The following is a 17,635-nucleotide window of genomic DNA, read 5'->3' as shown; positions in this document are numbered from 1 at the left end:
AGGTTTATATCTTTTTCATATATATGATATCATACATCCTAGGTAGTTCAATGAATTCACCTGTTCTAAGATCTTGTTATCTATTACTATTTTAGTTCTTACTGGATCTTGTCCTTTAAAGGCCTTAGTTTTTGATTTTTCTGTTGATATTATCATACCATAATTTTTGGCTATCTCATTTAGATCTAAAATAGCCTTCTGTAAGTTATCTTCAGAATTTGTAATTATTATTTGGTCATCGGCAAAAAAGAGAGTGTTTAAATTCACAGCAGGAGAAAGTTTAATACCTTGATAGAAATTTTTATTCTATTTTGTTATTTCATTTAGGTAAATATTAAAGAGAGTTGCTGAGAGGGGCATCCCTGTTGAACCCCTTGGTTTATCTCTCTCGTATATGATAGCTCATGATTTAATCTTATTTGTATTTGATTATTTTCACATATACTTATGATAGCTTTTAGGACATTATTTGGTATTTGTCTTTCTTTTAATATGTTAAATAAAATGCTTCTTTTAACTTTGTTAGTTAATAAACATAATATACTAATTCGACAGTCTTAGTTGCTTTGACCATAATTCCAAGAACAACCACAATATTCAATCTGATTTCACAGTGATGATCCTGAAATCCTTTTTGTTGCCTGACTCTCAGTCACCTTCATTCCCACCAAATCTGCATGACCAGATCTGAGAACGGTAGTTAAGAAATGGTCTTATCAGAACCTAATTCAATAAAAGCACCTTAATTCTGCCAGTTAATGTCCTCAGCACTGCAGAAATAATCCAAGCTGTCTATGGTATCTCAGTCTGAGTTATACAAACTTACTTAGACATAGTTTAATACAAACATAGAAAAATATTTGTTACAGTCTGTTTATATATCATTTATTTGTTTCTGTGCAAGAAAAGTTATGAATTTTAAATGACAGACATAACTGTTAATTGATTTTTAAAAAAAATTGGCTGCTGTAACGTATTGAAGAATATCCTAAAAGCCACAATGCTTTTGCAATTTACTCATAAACATCAAAATTCTAGAGCAAAACCTTGTCCCAGTGAGTAGTTAATATTTTGATAACCTAGGTCATTTTTTATTATTATTTTTAATAAAATTACAATATTACAACAAAAGAATATTTTACTCACTGCCTATTTTGGATGTGTGCTTATGACACTCAGTTAAAAGTGACCATTATATCATACAGTTGCTGCTTAGCGATTCATTTAGCTCATCAGACTTTCTTAATTGCTTTATTTCCCAAGATTCTCCTGGTGTAAAGTCCTGACCATCTTGTCAAAACCTGAACTTCTAATTCATGTCATATCTAGAAGAAATGTCTTAGTGTTAAATTAGGCATCTGATTGTGTTGGCACATCAAAGCCTTCTGAGAAAGATACCATCTTATGGTCCGTTTCATGCCCTTTGTGACTGTATTATCAGCCTCCTTTTTGGTTGTTCATCACATCATGGTTTCCTCTCATCAGATTTATTTATCAATGCTGGAGTACTCCAGGGTTCTGTGCTCCCACTCACACTCTTCCACCTTTGCATCAATGAATTCCTCTCTCTCTCTCTGACTTCAAATCCTATTCAGAGTATATGGATTTTTTTAAAACTAAGATTTCATGTTGCAGGTGATATCAGATAATAGAAAAGTAGCAAAGCTTAGTAGGTACCAGAACCACCCCATATCACCAACCACAGGCTAAGTTAAAAGACATTCCTAGTTGTATGGTATGAACAAAAAAAAAAAAAAAAAAAAAAACTGAACTTTGACATCCCTTTCGCAGTACATGCAGAATTGGATATGCCATTCAACTGCATGCATATTAATAGAACAGCATTACATTTAGCTGTAGCAATGGCGCTGATGTTGGAAGAAAAGACGTTTATTGTTGAGCATTATTTTCATTCATATGGAGTTGGTAGAGCAAATGGTCCAAACTTATGACATTCCATTTCGTGCACAAGTATTCCAACAGGACGAAGCAACCTGTCACACATCACAGGTTCTAGAGCTTACTTACCAGAACACTTTCCAGGGAGGTTGCTTTTGGGATTCAAAGAATTCAGGCACCCATAACATTCTCCTGATCTCACAATGCCTTTGTTTGGGGTGTGTTGAAGGAATGGATATTCAATCATGACCCGTCTTCAAACCTTGATGAACTAAGGGATAAAATTATATGATATGTCCAGTAGATGTCCCAACCCTTGTTCTCCAAGATGACAGGGAATCTTCACGTGTGATACGAAACCTGTCTTGAAAGACAAGGTGCCCATTTTGGGCACATAATTTACCATCAATACTTAATTTGACCAAGATATCACTGATAATTATAGATGTACATATCAGGTGTAAATATATATTTCTTTTTTTTTTTTCTTTTAAGGTTACACAGTGATCAGCACTCATATTTGTAAATTTAGGGACACAAAAACACACGCGTTGAACAGATTATTTTATTAATTACTAATAAAATAAAACTTGATGTTTCAATTCCCTGTATTGAGGTCATCATCGGAAGAATACAAGTGTATAAGGAACCAAGCTACATGCTCATGCCCTGTATACTGGTAAACTAAATCTACGTAGTTAATTAATCCTTTTCCCTAGCCTGACCTCTAGTGATTAAAAATAAAAATAAAATATAAAAAAAATAAATAAATAAAATAAAAATAAATAAATAAATACAACTATAATAAACTGCTAAAGTCCTCATGTATTAATATTCTTCTGGATAGTTCTAATTCTTATATGATTTCTTTCAATTGCTGTTGAATGTTACAAACACTTCACCAGGTTGTCTTCTTGTAGTGTGATTTTTCTATGACTAGTTTAGGTTGTTATACAGGTTGTAGATGGGTCCTCCACATTCTTGAAATGGTTAGGCCATCGTTTTTATTGAGATTTGGGTTGTGTTTGAGCATTTCACATGGCTCTTTAAATTTTCTCTCAAACCAGGTTTTGGTGCGATGTAGGGACTTGGTATTTTTCCAATCAATTCTGTGGTATGTTTGGAGTGCGTGGTCAGAAAGACCGGTTTTTCCAAAATGGAGGTATTTAATGTGTCATTTGTGTTCGTCTTGTCTGATTGGGATAGTTTTTAGGCATCTTAATCAAAAAACAAATTGACGGCAGTATAAATCTATCGGTGTACAGAAAACAGACCAACACAGGTTGCTACCTACATTTCAACTCCTCCCACCACATCTCACGTAAACTCAGCATTGTACACATGTTAAAGAAAAGAGCGATTCGCATCACAACGGACAACAAGACCCTTCAAGATGAGCTAAAATTTATTTCCAACAATTTGTACTTGAACGGATATCCAAGAAGACTAGTCAATAAAATCCTTTTCTCTGAACCACCACAAAGAGAACAAGAAGATATTCAATATATAAAAATGATTGCAATTCCGTTTGTAAGTGGCATCTCCAACAAGCTTGCCAATCTCCTCAAACAACATAAAATAAGAGTAACATTCAAACCAATAGTATCTATTAGTAAACTACTAAGATCTTCAAAAGACAACCATCCTTTCTACAAATATGCTGGAGTTTATAATATTCCATGCTCATGTGGCTCTAGTTACATCGGACAGACATCGAGAAGTCTCGGAATCAGGAAAAAGGAGCACATTGGCTATGTCAAAAACAACAGATAAGACATTTCTGGCCTATCGTCTCATTTCTCTACAACTAACCATGTCATCAAGTGGGACAAAAGCTGTTCCCCTTACATAGAGGAAGATTACCATTCAAGAATTTTCAAAGAGGCAGCCACAGTCGCCCGTTCTACTGTCAACCTTAACAGAAATCAAGGCCTAATACTCCCAGAGATATGGAAAACCCTAATCAGAACCTTAAAAACGGAAGAAATGAACTTTAATACAAACTACAGAAAGTTCCTCAGCAACAGCTAGCTGATCTTGTACACGCGATACGTGTTTCACTCACGTTCGATACTATTTTATTTGTAATTATTCTACTCAGTTTTTTACACTTATTCTTGTCAGTTTGCAGTTACGCATAATTGTGAGATTGTTTAAACCTCTATGTAAGCCCTGAAGATGCCAACAGATAAGTGTGGCGAAACTAGTTGGTTCGGTTAATAAAATTGATCAACACTTGATCGGTAAACCAAAAAATATTATTATTTACTAAAAGCATTCATTTTTTATTTTTTCTATTTTCTTGACTAATAAGTAAAGAAAATAAAACATAGTTTTTCTTTCTTTCTTTTTTTTTTTTTTGAAAAATACCGTAAACATATTCCAAGAATGTCCTATCTCCACAGAAGCCTATGTCACAATTCTTTACTGTGCCACAAGTGCAATTAAAAACTTGTATAAATACATTTGTTGCCTGGAAAAGATTGATTACTATGTACTTCGCAAAATTTTAGTCTGGTATTGTGTGAAAGGCATTTTTTTTAAAAACTAAATAAATAATTAACAGAACAGATATTTGGATTATAAGACCATAGGTTTAATACATTTATGTACAAATTCATCAACTAGTTTTGCTAGCAAAACTGACCAGCTTTATCAAGACTAAACAGTGGAAAAAACTAATAAATGCAAAAAAAAAAAAAAAAAAAAAAAAAAAAAAAAAAAAAAAAAAAAAAAAAAACGAAGGAATGCAGTAACGGTTCACAACGGTTTAGACAACAAAATCGGAAGGCACCAATGATGATCTGAAGAATAATGGAGATACTGTCCAGTATCAGTGGGTTTCTTATATATAGTAAGTTTAATATATTCATTCTCTAGTCTTTTGACAAGTATATCCAAAAAAGGTAATTGATGATCGCTTTCTAACTCTCAAGTAAATTTTTGAAAGTTTATTTTTCACTTGGTTAGACTATAATAAAGTTAGTTTAATCCTTTATCCAAGTGTGAGCAAACAAAGTTTGTGCCTGAAAATATCTTCAGGACTGGGGTAAGGTAGTACAACACCGGGCAACTCGCAACAAAGGTGGACCAAGCTAAAATCACTCCTAAAAATAACCTTTCAACATCTTTCTCTAAATCAAGAGTAATTTAATAAAAAGGGGGCATACCTTTTGGCAACTCCTATAGGTAAAGATGACCTCACCATTGCTTCTGCCTGGTATTTCCACTTCTGGGCATAAAAACAACCTCCAGCAACTCAGTACGCATCAACCATTGTCATACCCTATGTTGGTCTCCAATAAAATTGCCAAATGAAACAATCAGTGACAGCACAGTAGTATAAAACACTGACCAGGCATGCAATCAGGAATACATATCCATACTTGAAGTAGAAAATGCCATGAAAAGCCTGAAATGTGAAAAGCAAAAGGAGTAGATGACATTCGACCAGAAATGTTAAAGTATGGAAGTATAAAAGTCTTACAGCGGATGCACTGCATAGTTCAGAAGGCCTGGACAGAGGGATGAATTCCAGATGACTGGCGTAAAGCTCTCATAGTACCCATATATAAATAGGGAAATAAAACTGAATGTGAGAAGTGCAGAATTATTCCTCTACTGAGTATTCCTGGTAAGATTTATGCAAGTATACTTGAGGGAAGTTGAGTATTATCTGAGAAGGATTGTGGAAGAGAAGCTTGGAAGGATCAGATTTTTACTTTACGACAAATAGTTTGAGAAATCCTGGGAATATAAAAAAGATCTCTATTTAAGTTTTGTAAATTTGGAAAAGGAATATGATAAGGTGCCAAGAGCAAAACTATTCATAACACTACAGTTGTATGGCTTCAATGGGGCATTATATCAAGCAATACTTAGTCTTAATTTGAGTAGTAAGTCAGCAGTTAGAACTGAAGAAAGCACAGGATAACGATTTAAGGTTAAATCTGGTGTCCAACAAGATGTACATTATCCCCTCTCATTATCTATATGGATCACATTATGAACGAAAGTGGTGTTAAACCTGATATCAAAATTGAAGATGTTAATGTCAGCTCTTTGCTTTATGCAGATGATGCTATACTTCTAAAAAATCTGATACAAGTCTGCAAGATACCCTGACTAAATTGAATAACTGTTGCAATAGATATGATATGGTATGAAAATCAGCAAGAAAAAGACAAAGAAAATTAGCAGTGAAAATATCAACTGCACTGTGAATGAAGAACCTATAGAACAAGGTAAAATATTTCAGTTCCTTAGGCACAATTTTTAGTGAAGAAGGTAAATTAAATATGAAAACAGACAACAGAATCAACAAAGTTGGTACGGTAGGAATTGTAATAAATAAATTTATATGCAAGAAGTGAGAACGTAGTCAAAACACTGAATTACCTATATAGAAGACAGTGTTCAAACCAATTTTAACTTATGGATTTGAGAGATGGGTTAGAAATAAAACACTTGCTAAATAAAATTACTAGAGACCACAAATATGAGAAAGATTAGGAGGTATGAACAGATGACATCAATGACAATATCATATTAAAAACAAGGATATCAGGAAAGAATTTGAAATTGTTAGCAGAGCTAATCTCAGGTGGTATGGTCACTTAAACAGAATGGGAGAGGAAAATTAGCAAAACAGTTTTTCTCTGCCAAGTTAGCAGGAAAAAAGTCCCAGAGGAAGACTGTGATGTAAATGGATTGATACAGTAAAAAGTGCTTTAGAAGACAGAAATATAAGATCTGATAATAATGGAGTCTTGACAGGTAACAGATTGATTTGCAGGAAAATTGTAAATAGGAAGTTAGTAACAACATAAGTTTTTCATGTAGTACTATCATATCCTGTATACATCCATGAGAGTACATTTCAGGAATATGATAATGATGAGGAGCAAAGTTATACCTGTTACTGTGCAACTGATCTTTCACATATTGTTCTGAGGTTTAATACATACTGTGCACTTGTGCTTTTTACTACTTCTAAATCATCTATAATCAGTATTTTATCAAGTTTTTGACATCTATTCAATATATATTCAATACACATTCAAGGTTTTCATAGTTTTAAACAAAAACAATCATATTAAACTATTATTATTTTCTTTTAATTGGATATATTTATCTCAAATATTTTTACCATTTGTAACAAAACATAGACTTGGTGCTTTATTTTCCTTACTTCTTTAGTTGAAATTGTACGGCCATCTTTCATTTTATTCTAAATGAAATTTTATTCAAAAGTCTTCAGGTCTTCTGTGTTGTCTAATATAAGGCATAACTATTTCTCAAGTACAGTCATACCCCGACTTACGCAAATCCGGAGTTACGTGGTTTCTTATATGTACGTATTCCCATCCCGCTTCATGTCTCACCACTAGTCGTATCTTTCAGGCACCGGCCGCATTTGCCAGTGTCGCACATGCTGTGAACAAGCATTGACGTGTTTCGCGCGGTCTTCATTCATACACGATTTTTATAGTCTACAAACCTTGTGATTGTTTAATGTTATGTTCTTGATAAACATTTTATCACATAAAAAATAATAACGTCATCCAAAAGAAGCAAGTCCGATTCTTCTAATGCTAGCAAGAAAAGAAAAACATTGACTTTGGAAACAAAACTCAACATTATTAAGGATTTTGAAGGCAGAATGAAAATTTGTGAGCTAGCAAAGAAGTTTGATCTACAGGAATCCACAGTAAGAACAATCATAAAAGAAAGGTTTACAGATTTTGGAGGACATAGATTCTAACGAGGAACAAATTACAGCCACAAGGAAAGGAATAAAAAAATCATTAGCTTGCTATGAAGAAATTTTGCGTGACAAGAAAAAGACATTATGCCATCAGACGAATCTATTAGATTTTATGAAACCATCGACATCGAAATAACTTTCTTTTTTTTTATGTACGAAAAACTACAATTATGATTATATTTCTTAAAAAATATAGGTGTTTTTGTAAACCTTTGGTCCCAATTGTATGTTCGTATATATAAATTACATGCAAAATTATACCCCGAGTTACGCGAATTCGACTTATGTGCTTTTTGTTGGTCCCACCTACCACTTAACTTCGGGGTTTTACTGTACTTAATAATAATGAAATTATTATTATTATGCTTGCTCATTTTCAGAGCAAGCATACAACAGATTCTAATATTTCATATTGTTATTCATTGTTGGTTTTCACCAATTACAGAAAATATTTTGCATCACTCATTCCCAAAATATTTTCATCATTATAATTAAATTCCTTATATGTACCTTGAAGGGAAGGATGTAGCAGATATATGATACTAACAATGTAAGCCTTTCATGTAGTAACTTCCTATCAACAATTTTCCGATGACTTAGTCTTATCTGTCAGGATTCTAATATTATAAGATCTTATGATTTGGTCTTTTATGGTAGTTCTAATGGAATCACTACTTGAATCTTGGTCCTCCTGTGGGCCTTTTCCTTACCAACAGACAAACACCTGTTCTGCTAATTTTTCCTCTCAGTTCTGTTTAAGTGATCATACCACTTGAGATTAACCCTGCTCATTTCTGAATGCTAACAATGAAATTTCTTTCTAATATTTTCATTTTTAATATGACTGAGGTTATCTGTTCACTCCCTAATTCTTTTCACAACAAATAGATCTGTAGCTTCCAGTCTTAGGCCAAATGCTTTATGTTGAATCCAGTTCTCAGATATAGCAAGTTTAGTGATTTGACTAATTTTTCTCTTATTTTCACTAAAATTCCTTTAAACAACACCCTACTGCTGTTGAAAAGAGATTTTTGTATTGATATTATTGACCCCTATTTTCCTCTGCCATACATTCTGGTTATTTCTCTTGGAAAAACAAAATTTATAAACAGATAGAAGGTACTATTATGGGGTCTCCCCCTCTCACTTCTCTGCCAAAATTTTTCATGAAAGATTTTGAAAAATGAGCTCTTAACTCAATCCCTTTCAAATCTAATTATTTCAGATTGTTAGACTGATGTGTTTTCTATTTGATTTCATGGCCCAGTCACATTAGATATTTTCCTCTGTCAGCTTAATAGTCTTCACTGTAGAATACAATTTACAATGGAAAAGAAAACTAATAATAGTCTAGCCTTTCTAGATACCGTGGTCACCCATTAGATCCTTTTCAGTATATGAGGATGATCTGAAAAGTTCCCGGCCTAACAATGAAAAACGCGAATTTATATTTTCAAAATTATTTTTATTTTTCAACATAATCTCCCAGACTAATGCATTTATTCCGGCGATGCTCCAGTGCCATTATCCCGTCCCTGTACTGGTTCCTAGTAAGATCTACAAAATACCCCTCTACAGCTGCAATCACCTCTTGATTCAAAGAAAAATGCTGACCGGCAAGGAAGTTTTTAGTTTTGGGAAAAGATAGAGGTCAGAGGGAGCCAAATCTGGGTAACAGGGTGAATGCTCCAACAATTCATAGTGCAGATCCCTTAATTTTCCCATTGCCAGAATACCTTTATCGGCAGGTGCATTGTCCTGATGAAAGATGATTTTTTTCTTCTGCAAACCAGGTCTTTTCTCACGATTTTTTTTTTGTCTAGTCTAGTTAAAAGATCGGAATAATATTTCCCGGTTATTGTTTTACCCTTTTCAAGATAATTACACTGTTGCCATGACCTTTCCTGCTGATGCAACTGACTGCCTTCTCTGGCACTGAAAAACAACCGGCTTCTGTCCACTATTTTGACTGCTGTTTGGATTCTGGTGTGTAATGGTGAATCCAAGTCTCATCCATAGTAATAAATCGACACACAATATCAGTTTTATTCTTGTTAAAACACTCCAAGCACTGTTCAGAGATTTTCATGTGAGTGCGTTTTTGATCTGCTGTGAGCAAGCATGGTACCCATCTTAAGCAAAGCTTTTTCATTTGCAATTCTTCATGCAAAATATATCCTACATGTTCTTTTGAAATGCCTATAGTCTCAGCAATTTAAGCCACGTTTAAGGCCACATTTAACCTAGGCAGCCCATTTCTCAATTGTTGAAAAAGAAGGAGAAGAGTGCCCATAAACTTTTATACACTTTGAATGAATTTCTTTGGTGTTAAACTTTCTTTCACAAAGAATTTTATAACTGCACGATACTTAATTTTATCAATTTCAAGAGATACAGACAACACTTTTGCTTCAGACAGCTGTATAAAACAAACTACTTGATAGAATGATTTGCAATTTCACATGGATGCGTATGACACATGTACCAACTTAAAAAAAAAAATCTTGCCAATAGTGTTGCCATTTATGGTCAAAACCGAGAAATTTTCAGACCACCCTCGTACAGTAAGCCCACTCACACAGCAGATACACTCACCAACTTTCCCCATCACTACCTCTCCCCCCTCCAACAATACGGGGTCATTAAAACACTAACCCATACAGCCTATAACCTTTGATTTAATGAGAGCTCTCTAACAGCAGAATTCAATAATATACACCACACCTTTTTTTTATAAATGGCTACAGCTCCCACAGTATCAAAAATATAATCAATCCTTCCCCCCAATCCAAAACCTGGTCTTTAGAAAGATTTCAGTAATGCTATTACCATCCCCTGATCTAAGGCACATCAGAAAAAATAACCAGAATCTTAAAGAAATCCTATTTTTGGACTACTTTCAAGCCCCACTTAAAACTAGCTACCCTTATCTCTCCGCTAAAGACAAAATTTTTCCTCTCTTGGTTCCAGGTGTATAGTGTTCCTTGTTTCTGCAAGTTGGCCTACTGTGGACAGATAGGAGGTTCAGCTACCATCCAAATGGAAGAACATAAAAAAATACATCTGCGGTCAAGACTATGATCAAACTGGCCTTGCAGACCAGACTGATCTGGTCTGCAAGTCATGTCAAGTTCCTTTCTAATATCCTCACTTTTAATATGATTCTGCCACTTATGCCATATGCTTATTCCCCTAATATTCTCTTAACTTATATCTGTGGTCTCTAGTCTTTGATCAGGTGCTTTATTTCTAACCAAGCTCTCAGAGCCACAAGTTAAAATTGATTTGAATGCTGTACGTATGTAGCTATTTGAGTGTTTTGACTAATTCTCTTATTATATATAAGCTTTTTCAGTTGACTCCCTTTCTTACATTTTGCTGTGTATTCTTTCAGAGCAGATACTGGCTTACTTGCTATGAACCCTTCTGGTATGCTTTCTTTTCCATGACTGTCTCTTTTACTTCCTAAGCACACCATGAAGTTCCAATTTTTCTACCCTTACAGACATCACCATAATCTTCTCTGTCTAAGATTTGTTTCCAGTTTAATTCTTTTTCCCCCATTGATGTTTGTAAAATATAAGTCCACAGTTCACCTCTGCAAATTGCTTGATTGATTATTTTTAAAACTTTCTTGGACATTGTTCTTTTCAATATGATATTTGACTTATCTTACTCAAAACAAAATTGTGATCACTTTTGATTTCAGGTACTTTTGTGTCCTGAACCACAGTCCATATATTGCTATCAACAATAACATAGTGTCTGCAAAGTTAGCCTAGTGGCTATGCGCTTTGCAACCATATGCTTGGGGAAGTGGTGTCCTAGGTTCGATTCCTGTCGATGACATGAGGAACTCAAGGATCTTCCTCAGCCATAGCCAAGTTAGCCGGTCTTGGGCGTGGACAGCAGGGTTTTTCATCCCACAAACAGGCAAACCGGCCCCCGTGAACACACAGGCTACAGTCAAAAATACATACTTAATCCCTCATTAGGAGGGCTCAACCAGTCCTAAGGGGTGGTCAAGGAATGAGGGGGGGGGGGGGGGAACCACACATAAATAACTAAATAAATAGCATAGTCAATGAGGCTTTACTTGTTTCTTATGTCTTCTTTACATGTGAATTTGTGCACATCTTAATACTGAAACAACTAATTCATGTCCTGAGCAGATATCCAAAAGGTGGTTAACCATTATTATTAGTTTTGCTGTTTATTACCAATTTTTCCAAAACATTTCTATACTTTCTTTCTATAGACAATTAATATAAATAAAGTCTAAATCTCATATTTCAAGGGTTGTGTAAATTGATAAGGGGGAAAAAAGTCCATATTTCATATAGATTTAATGTTTTTATATTGAATCACTCACACACACACACACACACACACACACACACACCCTTCGATGATAAATGCTGAAAACTTCATATTAAGTTTTATGTAGGCCTTAGTGAAGCACCAAACACGTAAGCTTGAAGACAGAAAATGTTTTCACTAAAAAGGAGGAATCTACATTTATACTAAGTGGCATAGTTCACAACAGCATAAATACAAGATAACAAAATAATATACAAAATCATGCAATATACAACAGGATTAAATAAACAATGCATTTTTAGTGTTTGAGTGAATAGTGACTGACCAAATTAAACATATTTGGTCATTTGAAAGTTAAGCATAAAAAACTTATTGTTTAATACTGACCATATATAAATATTTTAACATTCTTTGCCTACCAGTTTCGCTAGCAAACTGTCTAGCTTTTTCAAGGCATTGACAGAAAATTATAAAAAATACTAGTAAATGCAAATTGAAAGGAACATTAAAAACGTTGTAAACACTCTAGTAGCTAAGGTTGCACATTCGCGTGACAGAGACTGAGTGGACTTATTGTTCTTAATCATTATCACGCATGTGTGTTTGTTGTAAACACATAATGCGATTACTAGCTAGCTGTAGTTCAGATGGATTTTGAGAGAGGATGAGGTTTTTCCATGAACTGTTAAGAATAGTACCCTGGTTTCTGTTGAGGTTTCCACCAGTTTTAACACCTACAGCTTCCTTGAATAAACGATGTCTATAATAGTCATCTAAATATGGCATGGAGCTATTTTGCCACTCTATTGTGTGGTTAGATGTACAGAAATGATGTGCTAAGCCGGAAGAAATACTTCTGTTGTGCTTTACATCACCAACGTGCTCTCTCTGTCTAATCTCCAAACTCCGTGAAGTTTGTCCGATGTAGGCGAGACCATAGGAGCAAGGAATGTAATATACTCCTGGATATTTGTAGAATGGCACCTTGTCTTTTGGTGATCCTAAAAAATGTTTGATGCTGGTGTTGGTTTGAAGATCACTCTGATGATGTGGACTTTTAGTATTCTGGCTACGTGATAAGAAATTGACTTGATGAAGGGAATCACTACAGTAGAAATGTGCTGGGAGTTTGCTTCTTCTTGTCTGGGGTTGTCACTGTATAGATATTTTTTGATGATGTTTGGAGGGTATCCATTTTGTAATAATGTTTTTACATCACCAACGTGCTCTCTCTGTCTAATCTCCAAACTCCGTGAAGTTTGTCCGATGTAGGCAAGACCATAGGAGCAAGGAATGTAATATACTCCTGGATATTTGTAGAATGGCACCTTGTCTTTTGGTGATTCTAAAAAATGTTTGATGCTGGTGTTGGTTTGAATATCACTCTGATGATGTGGACTTTTAGTATTCTGGCTACGTGATAAGAAATTGACTTGATGAAGGGAATCACTACAGTAGAAATGTGCTGGGAGTTTGGTTCTTCTTGTCTGGGGTTGTCACTGTATAGATATTTTTTGATGATGTTTGGAGGGTATCCATTTTGTGATAATGTTTTAGCTATTAGTGAGATTTCAGTCTGCGTATCCTCCTCTTCTGATATAAACTTTACGTGCTCTATTTTTCAACATATGGATAATGCTTAGTTTGTGTGTCTTGTGATGGTTAGAAGTATAATGAAGGTATCTTCTGTCAACACCTTGAAAAAGCTAGAAGTTTGCTAGCAAAACTGGTAGGCAAAGAATGTTAAAATATTTGTATATGGTCAGTATTAAACAATAAGTTTTTTATGCTTATAGTGACTGACCAAGTTGCAGCATAAGAAAGCAAGTATTAGGTACAAAGGATCCAAAACATTGGTTCTTTGCATTCCTTACATTACCATCATGTTAACTAGCTTTTACTCTTAAGTAACCAGACTGCTGGCTACTTAAGAGTAAAAGTATCACTCCAAATTTTATCTTTCATACACATCAGGGTATACTGACACTTAAGAATATTTTGCCATTAGTCATTCAATTAGCAACTAGCAACATCAGTAATAACATCACATAATCATGATAGTATTAAATTAAATTTTTATTATTTTATCCCATTGCTGTGACAGTCTTATTTTCCTTGTTTCCTTTTCCCTGTCTTAAACCGTTATTTTTTTATCTTCTTTTATAGAAGATTTCCTGGTTCTATGAAATATGAAAACTAGTATCAGCACATACGTAATAAAAACGTATTCTGGAAGTTTTCATGACAAATACTACTGAATTCAAGAGTTAACTGACAGAACAATGTTAAAAAATTACCTTTGAAGCTGTTAAAAGCATCATGCTATTTTTTTTCAAGACTGCACGGGCAGCAGCTAAATCATCTCTGAGACGAGGGTCTTTAAGTTCCTGAAAGAAGCAGTAAGGAAGAGGGAATAAAAATGATGAGATAAACTGAAGTGTTTCACAAAATAGTGAAAAATTAAGCATATAATCAAAATTTGGCTGAAAGATGGTGTATTTAATATACTGATACTGTGCATGAAAAAAAAAAAAAAAAATGCAGTTTTAAGGAGATAATAGTCCACAATAAATAATTAACTTAATAAACAATAGCTAGAAAATCTAATTTCTTCACACACACTACACTATGCAGAAATACCTTAACTGTTATCACCATATTGCCATATATTCTGAAATTCTGTCAAAGTATAATATTTGTCATTCATAAGGAACAAAAATATTGGATACAGAAAATCAATTACAAAGGCTATGGGTAATATTAAATTAATAATTACAATCCATTATGTGAGAGCCAGCACAATTTATTATTTCCAAATCATGTTCTTTATGTACTAAATCAATTAATTACATTTATCTGAAATAGCTATGACAATTTTCTAACAGATATTTCCACAACTAATAATAAGGAAGCAGCAACATTTCCATGCATTAATATGTTTACTATTCAGTATTACTGACAATGAATTTGAGTGGCAGATACGTCAACTCACATTCTAAAATCTTAATTTAATACAAGTAGTAATATATTCAATATTTACAATAAAAATCAATACTGTTGAAAATTATCATGCTCTCAGTGAAAACGTTCACTGGCATTGAATTTAGATGGTGTATGGATAATCCTTCACACATCTATTGGCATGCCAATACTTTTCACAGCAGCACAAATATAAATTGTTATAAATTAACAAAGTAAGAATTTCAATATTACTTTTATTTAAAAAAAAAAAAAGTTGCTGGAAGTCAATGTGTGAACTTAATTATGCAATGTTTTAGTATATATTTTCAAATAAAATATTTCACATTACAGAATAAATGAGTCAAATATATTAGAAAAACCTATGACCAATTATTCTTTATCTTAATTTAAACTGTGAAGGTCTTTTAAGTTCTGAAGGATTCAGATGTGATTCACTGCACTGCTGATAACAACAACTTGCACGATAACCTTGAAGATTCATCAACAAATTCCTAATATGTACCCTCAGGGGTGTACACAGGATAATTATGATAGTACTACATGAAAAAGTTACACCATTACTTCTGATCAACATTTTTTTCCTCCAAATTAATCTTCTGTCAAGATTCCAATATTATCAAATGTTATATTTCTGTCTTTTAAGGCACTCTATAGTGTATCAATCCATCTAAATCTTGGTCTTCCTCTGGGTCTTTTCCCCTATCATCCTGTTTAAGTGACACCATACCCCCCCCCCTTGAGATTAGCTACATTAACACATTTCTGATTGCTAACGATGGCAAGTTCTTTCCTAGTATCCTAATTTTAATGATGGCATCAATAATGCCATTGATGCCATCTGTTCACTCCACTAATCTTTCTCAGAACTCTCACATCAGAGGTCTCCAGTCTTTGATCAAATGCTTTATTTCTAACCAAGCTCTCAGATCCATAAGTTAAAACAGGTTTGACCACTGTCTTGTATACAGCCAATTTAGTGTTTTAACTAATTTCTTCCTTATTCGATATAAATTTATTTAACTGACTTCCTACCATACCAGCTTTACTAATTCTGTTGTCGAAATACATATTTAATTTACCATCTTCACTAAAAATTGTGCATAAATAGCTGAAATGTTTTACTTGTTCTATAGGTTCACCATTCAGGATACAGTTTTCAATATTTCTGTCAAATTTCATTGTCTTTTTCTTCTTATTGCTGATTTTCATACCAAATTTATTACAACAGTTTATTCAATTTAGTCAGGGAATCTTGTAGACTTGTACTGGATTTATTCAGAGGTATAATATCATTTACATAAAGTAAAGAGCTAAGATTAACATCACCAATTTTGATATCAGGTTTAATACCACTTTCCTTCATAATGTGATCCATAATGAATAATAGAGGAGATCATTTACATTCTTGTCTGACACCAGATTTAACATCACACCATCTTCCTGTACTTCAATTCTAACTGCTTATTTACAACTCAAATAAAGACTAAGTATTTCTTGATATTACTAACTATTATAATAATGGAATTAACTCACATAAATTATTCTTGATTCATAGAATTTTCACCTGAGTATCACAGGCATCATCAGTACAGATACAAGGCTAATTAAACAATAACTGTTATATTCACAAAGTGCCACCTAAGTAGCTAAGGTTAAATTTCCTAAATTTAGTTAATTATTATTATTTATTTTTAATAATTTAAATTTAATTATTTAGTTATTCAATTATAATAATTAAAAAAATATATTTTTATAAATAAATATATATATATTGTGTGTGTGTGTGTGTGTGTGTGTGTGTGTGTGTGTGTGTGTGTGTGTGTGTGTGTGTGTGTGTGTGTGTGTGTGTGTGTGTGTGTGTGTGTGTGTGTGTGTATACCATTAGATGTTAGGAGAGATTTGCTGCTTTATACTTTATAAATTTTTTTAAAAATTTATTATAATTGAATAATTAAATAATTATTATTTAATAATTAAATAACTAAATAATTAAATTTAAATTATTAAAAATAAAAAAAATAAATAAATAAATAATAATAATTAAATAAATTTAGGAAATTTAACTTTAGCTACTTAGGTGGTGCTTTGTGAATATAACAGTTATTGTTTAATTAGCCTTGTAATTGTACTGATGATGCTTGTGATACTCAGGTGAAAATTCTATGAATAAAGAATAATTTATGAGAGTTAATTCCGTTATTATAATAGTTAGTAATATGTCTACTCACGGTATTTCCTTACTGAAACTTATATTTCTTGATATAATGCCCCAGGGACACCATGTAACTGTAACATGTTCTATAACTGGAGCTTGTTCTCACCCAAACTTCCCTTCCACAATTTTTCTTAGCCATTTTTCAAATATACTTGCATAAATCTTATGGGGAACACTCAGTAGGGAAATACCTCTGTAATTCTTACATTCAGTTTTATTTCCCCTTTTATATAAATAGGTACTATGAGAGTTCTACTCCAATCATCTAGAATTCATCCCTCTGTCCAGGCCTTCTGAACTATGCAGTGCAGCCATGGCAAGACTTTGATACCTCCATACTTAGCATTTCTGGCCAACTTTCATCTACTACAGCTGCCATTCCACATTTTTGATGACTTTTTCTATTTCAAGTATGGATATATATTCCTAACTGCATTCTGTTGGGGGTTTTC

General features: G+C 33.4%; 1 protein-coding gene across 3 annotated transcripts in view; it reads right to left on the bottom strand.

Annotated features, from left to right (window-relative positions):
* Positions 1-17,635, bottom strand: part of alpha-Cat (catenin alpha) — a 610,048-nt gene that overhangs the window by 350,009 nt on the left and 242,404 nt on the right. For all 3 annotated transcript variants that reach the window (XM_090391790.1, XM_090391792.1, XM_090391791.1), the window contains exon 6: positions 14,284-14,373. In XM_090391790.1, coding sequence (XP_090247916.1) covers positions 14,284-14,373 — 90 coding nt within the window. The remainder of the gene's footprint in view (positions 1-14,283; positions 14,374-17,635) is intronic.

Source organism: Typopeltis vanoorti, chromosome 4 (assembly GCF_054136105.1).
Source record: "Typopeltis vanoorti isolate ZY-2024b chromosome 4, IOZ_Tvanoo_1.0, whole genome shotgun sequence".
NCBI lineage: Eukaryota > Metazoa > Arthropoda > Arachnida > Uropygi > Thelyphonidae > Typopeltis > Typopeltis vanoorti.
Note: the sequence above shows the minus strand (reverse complement) of the source record. Positions and strands in the feature narration are given on the sequence as shown.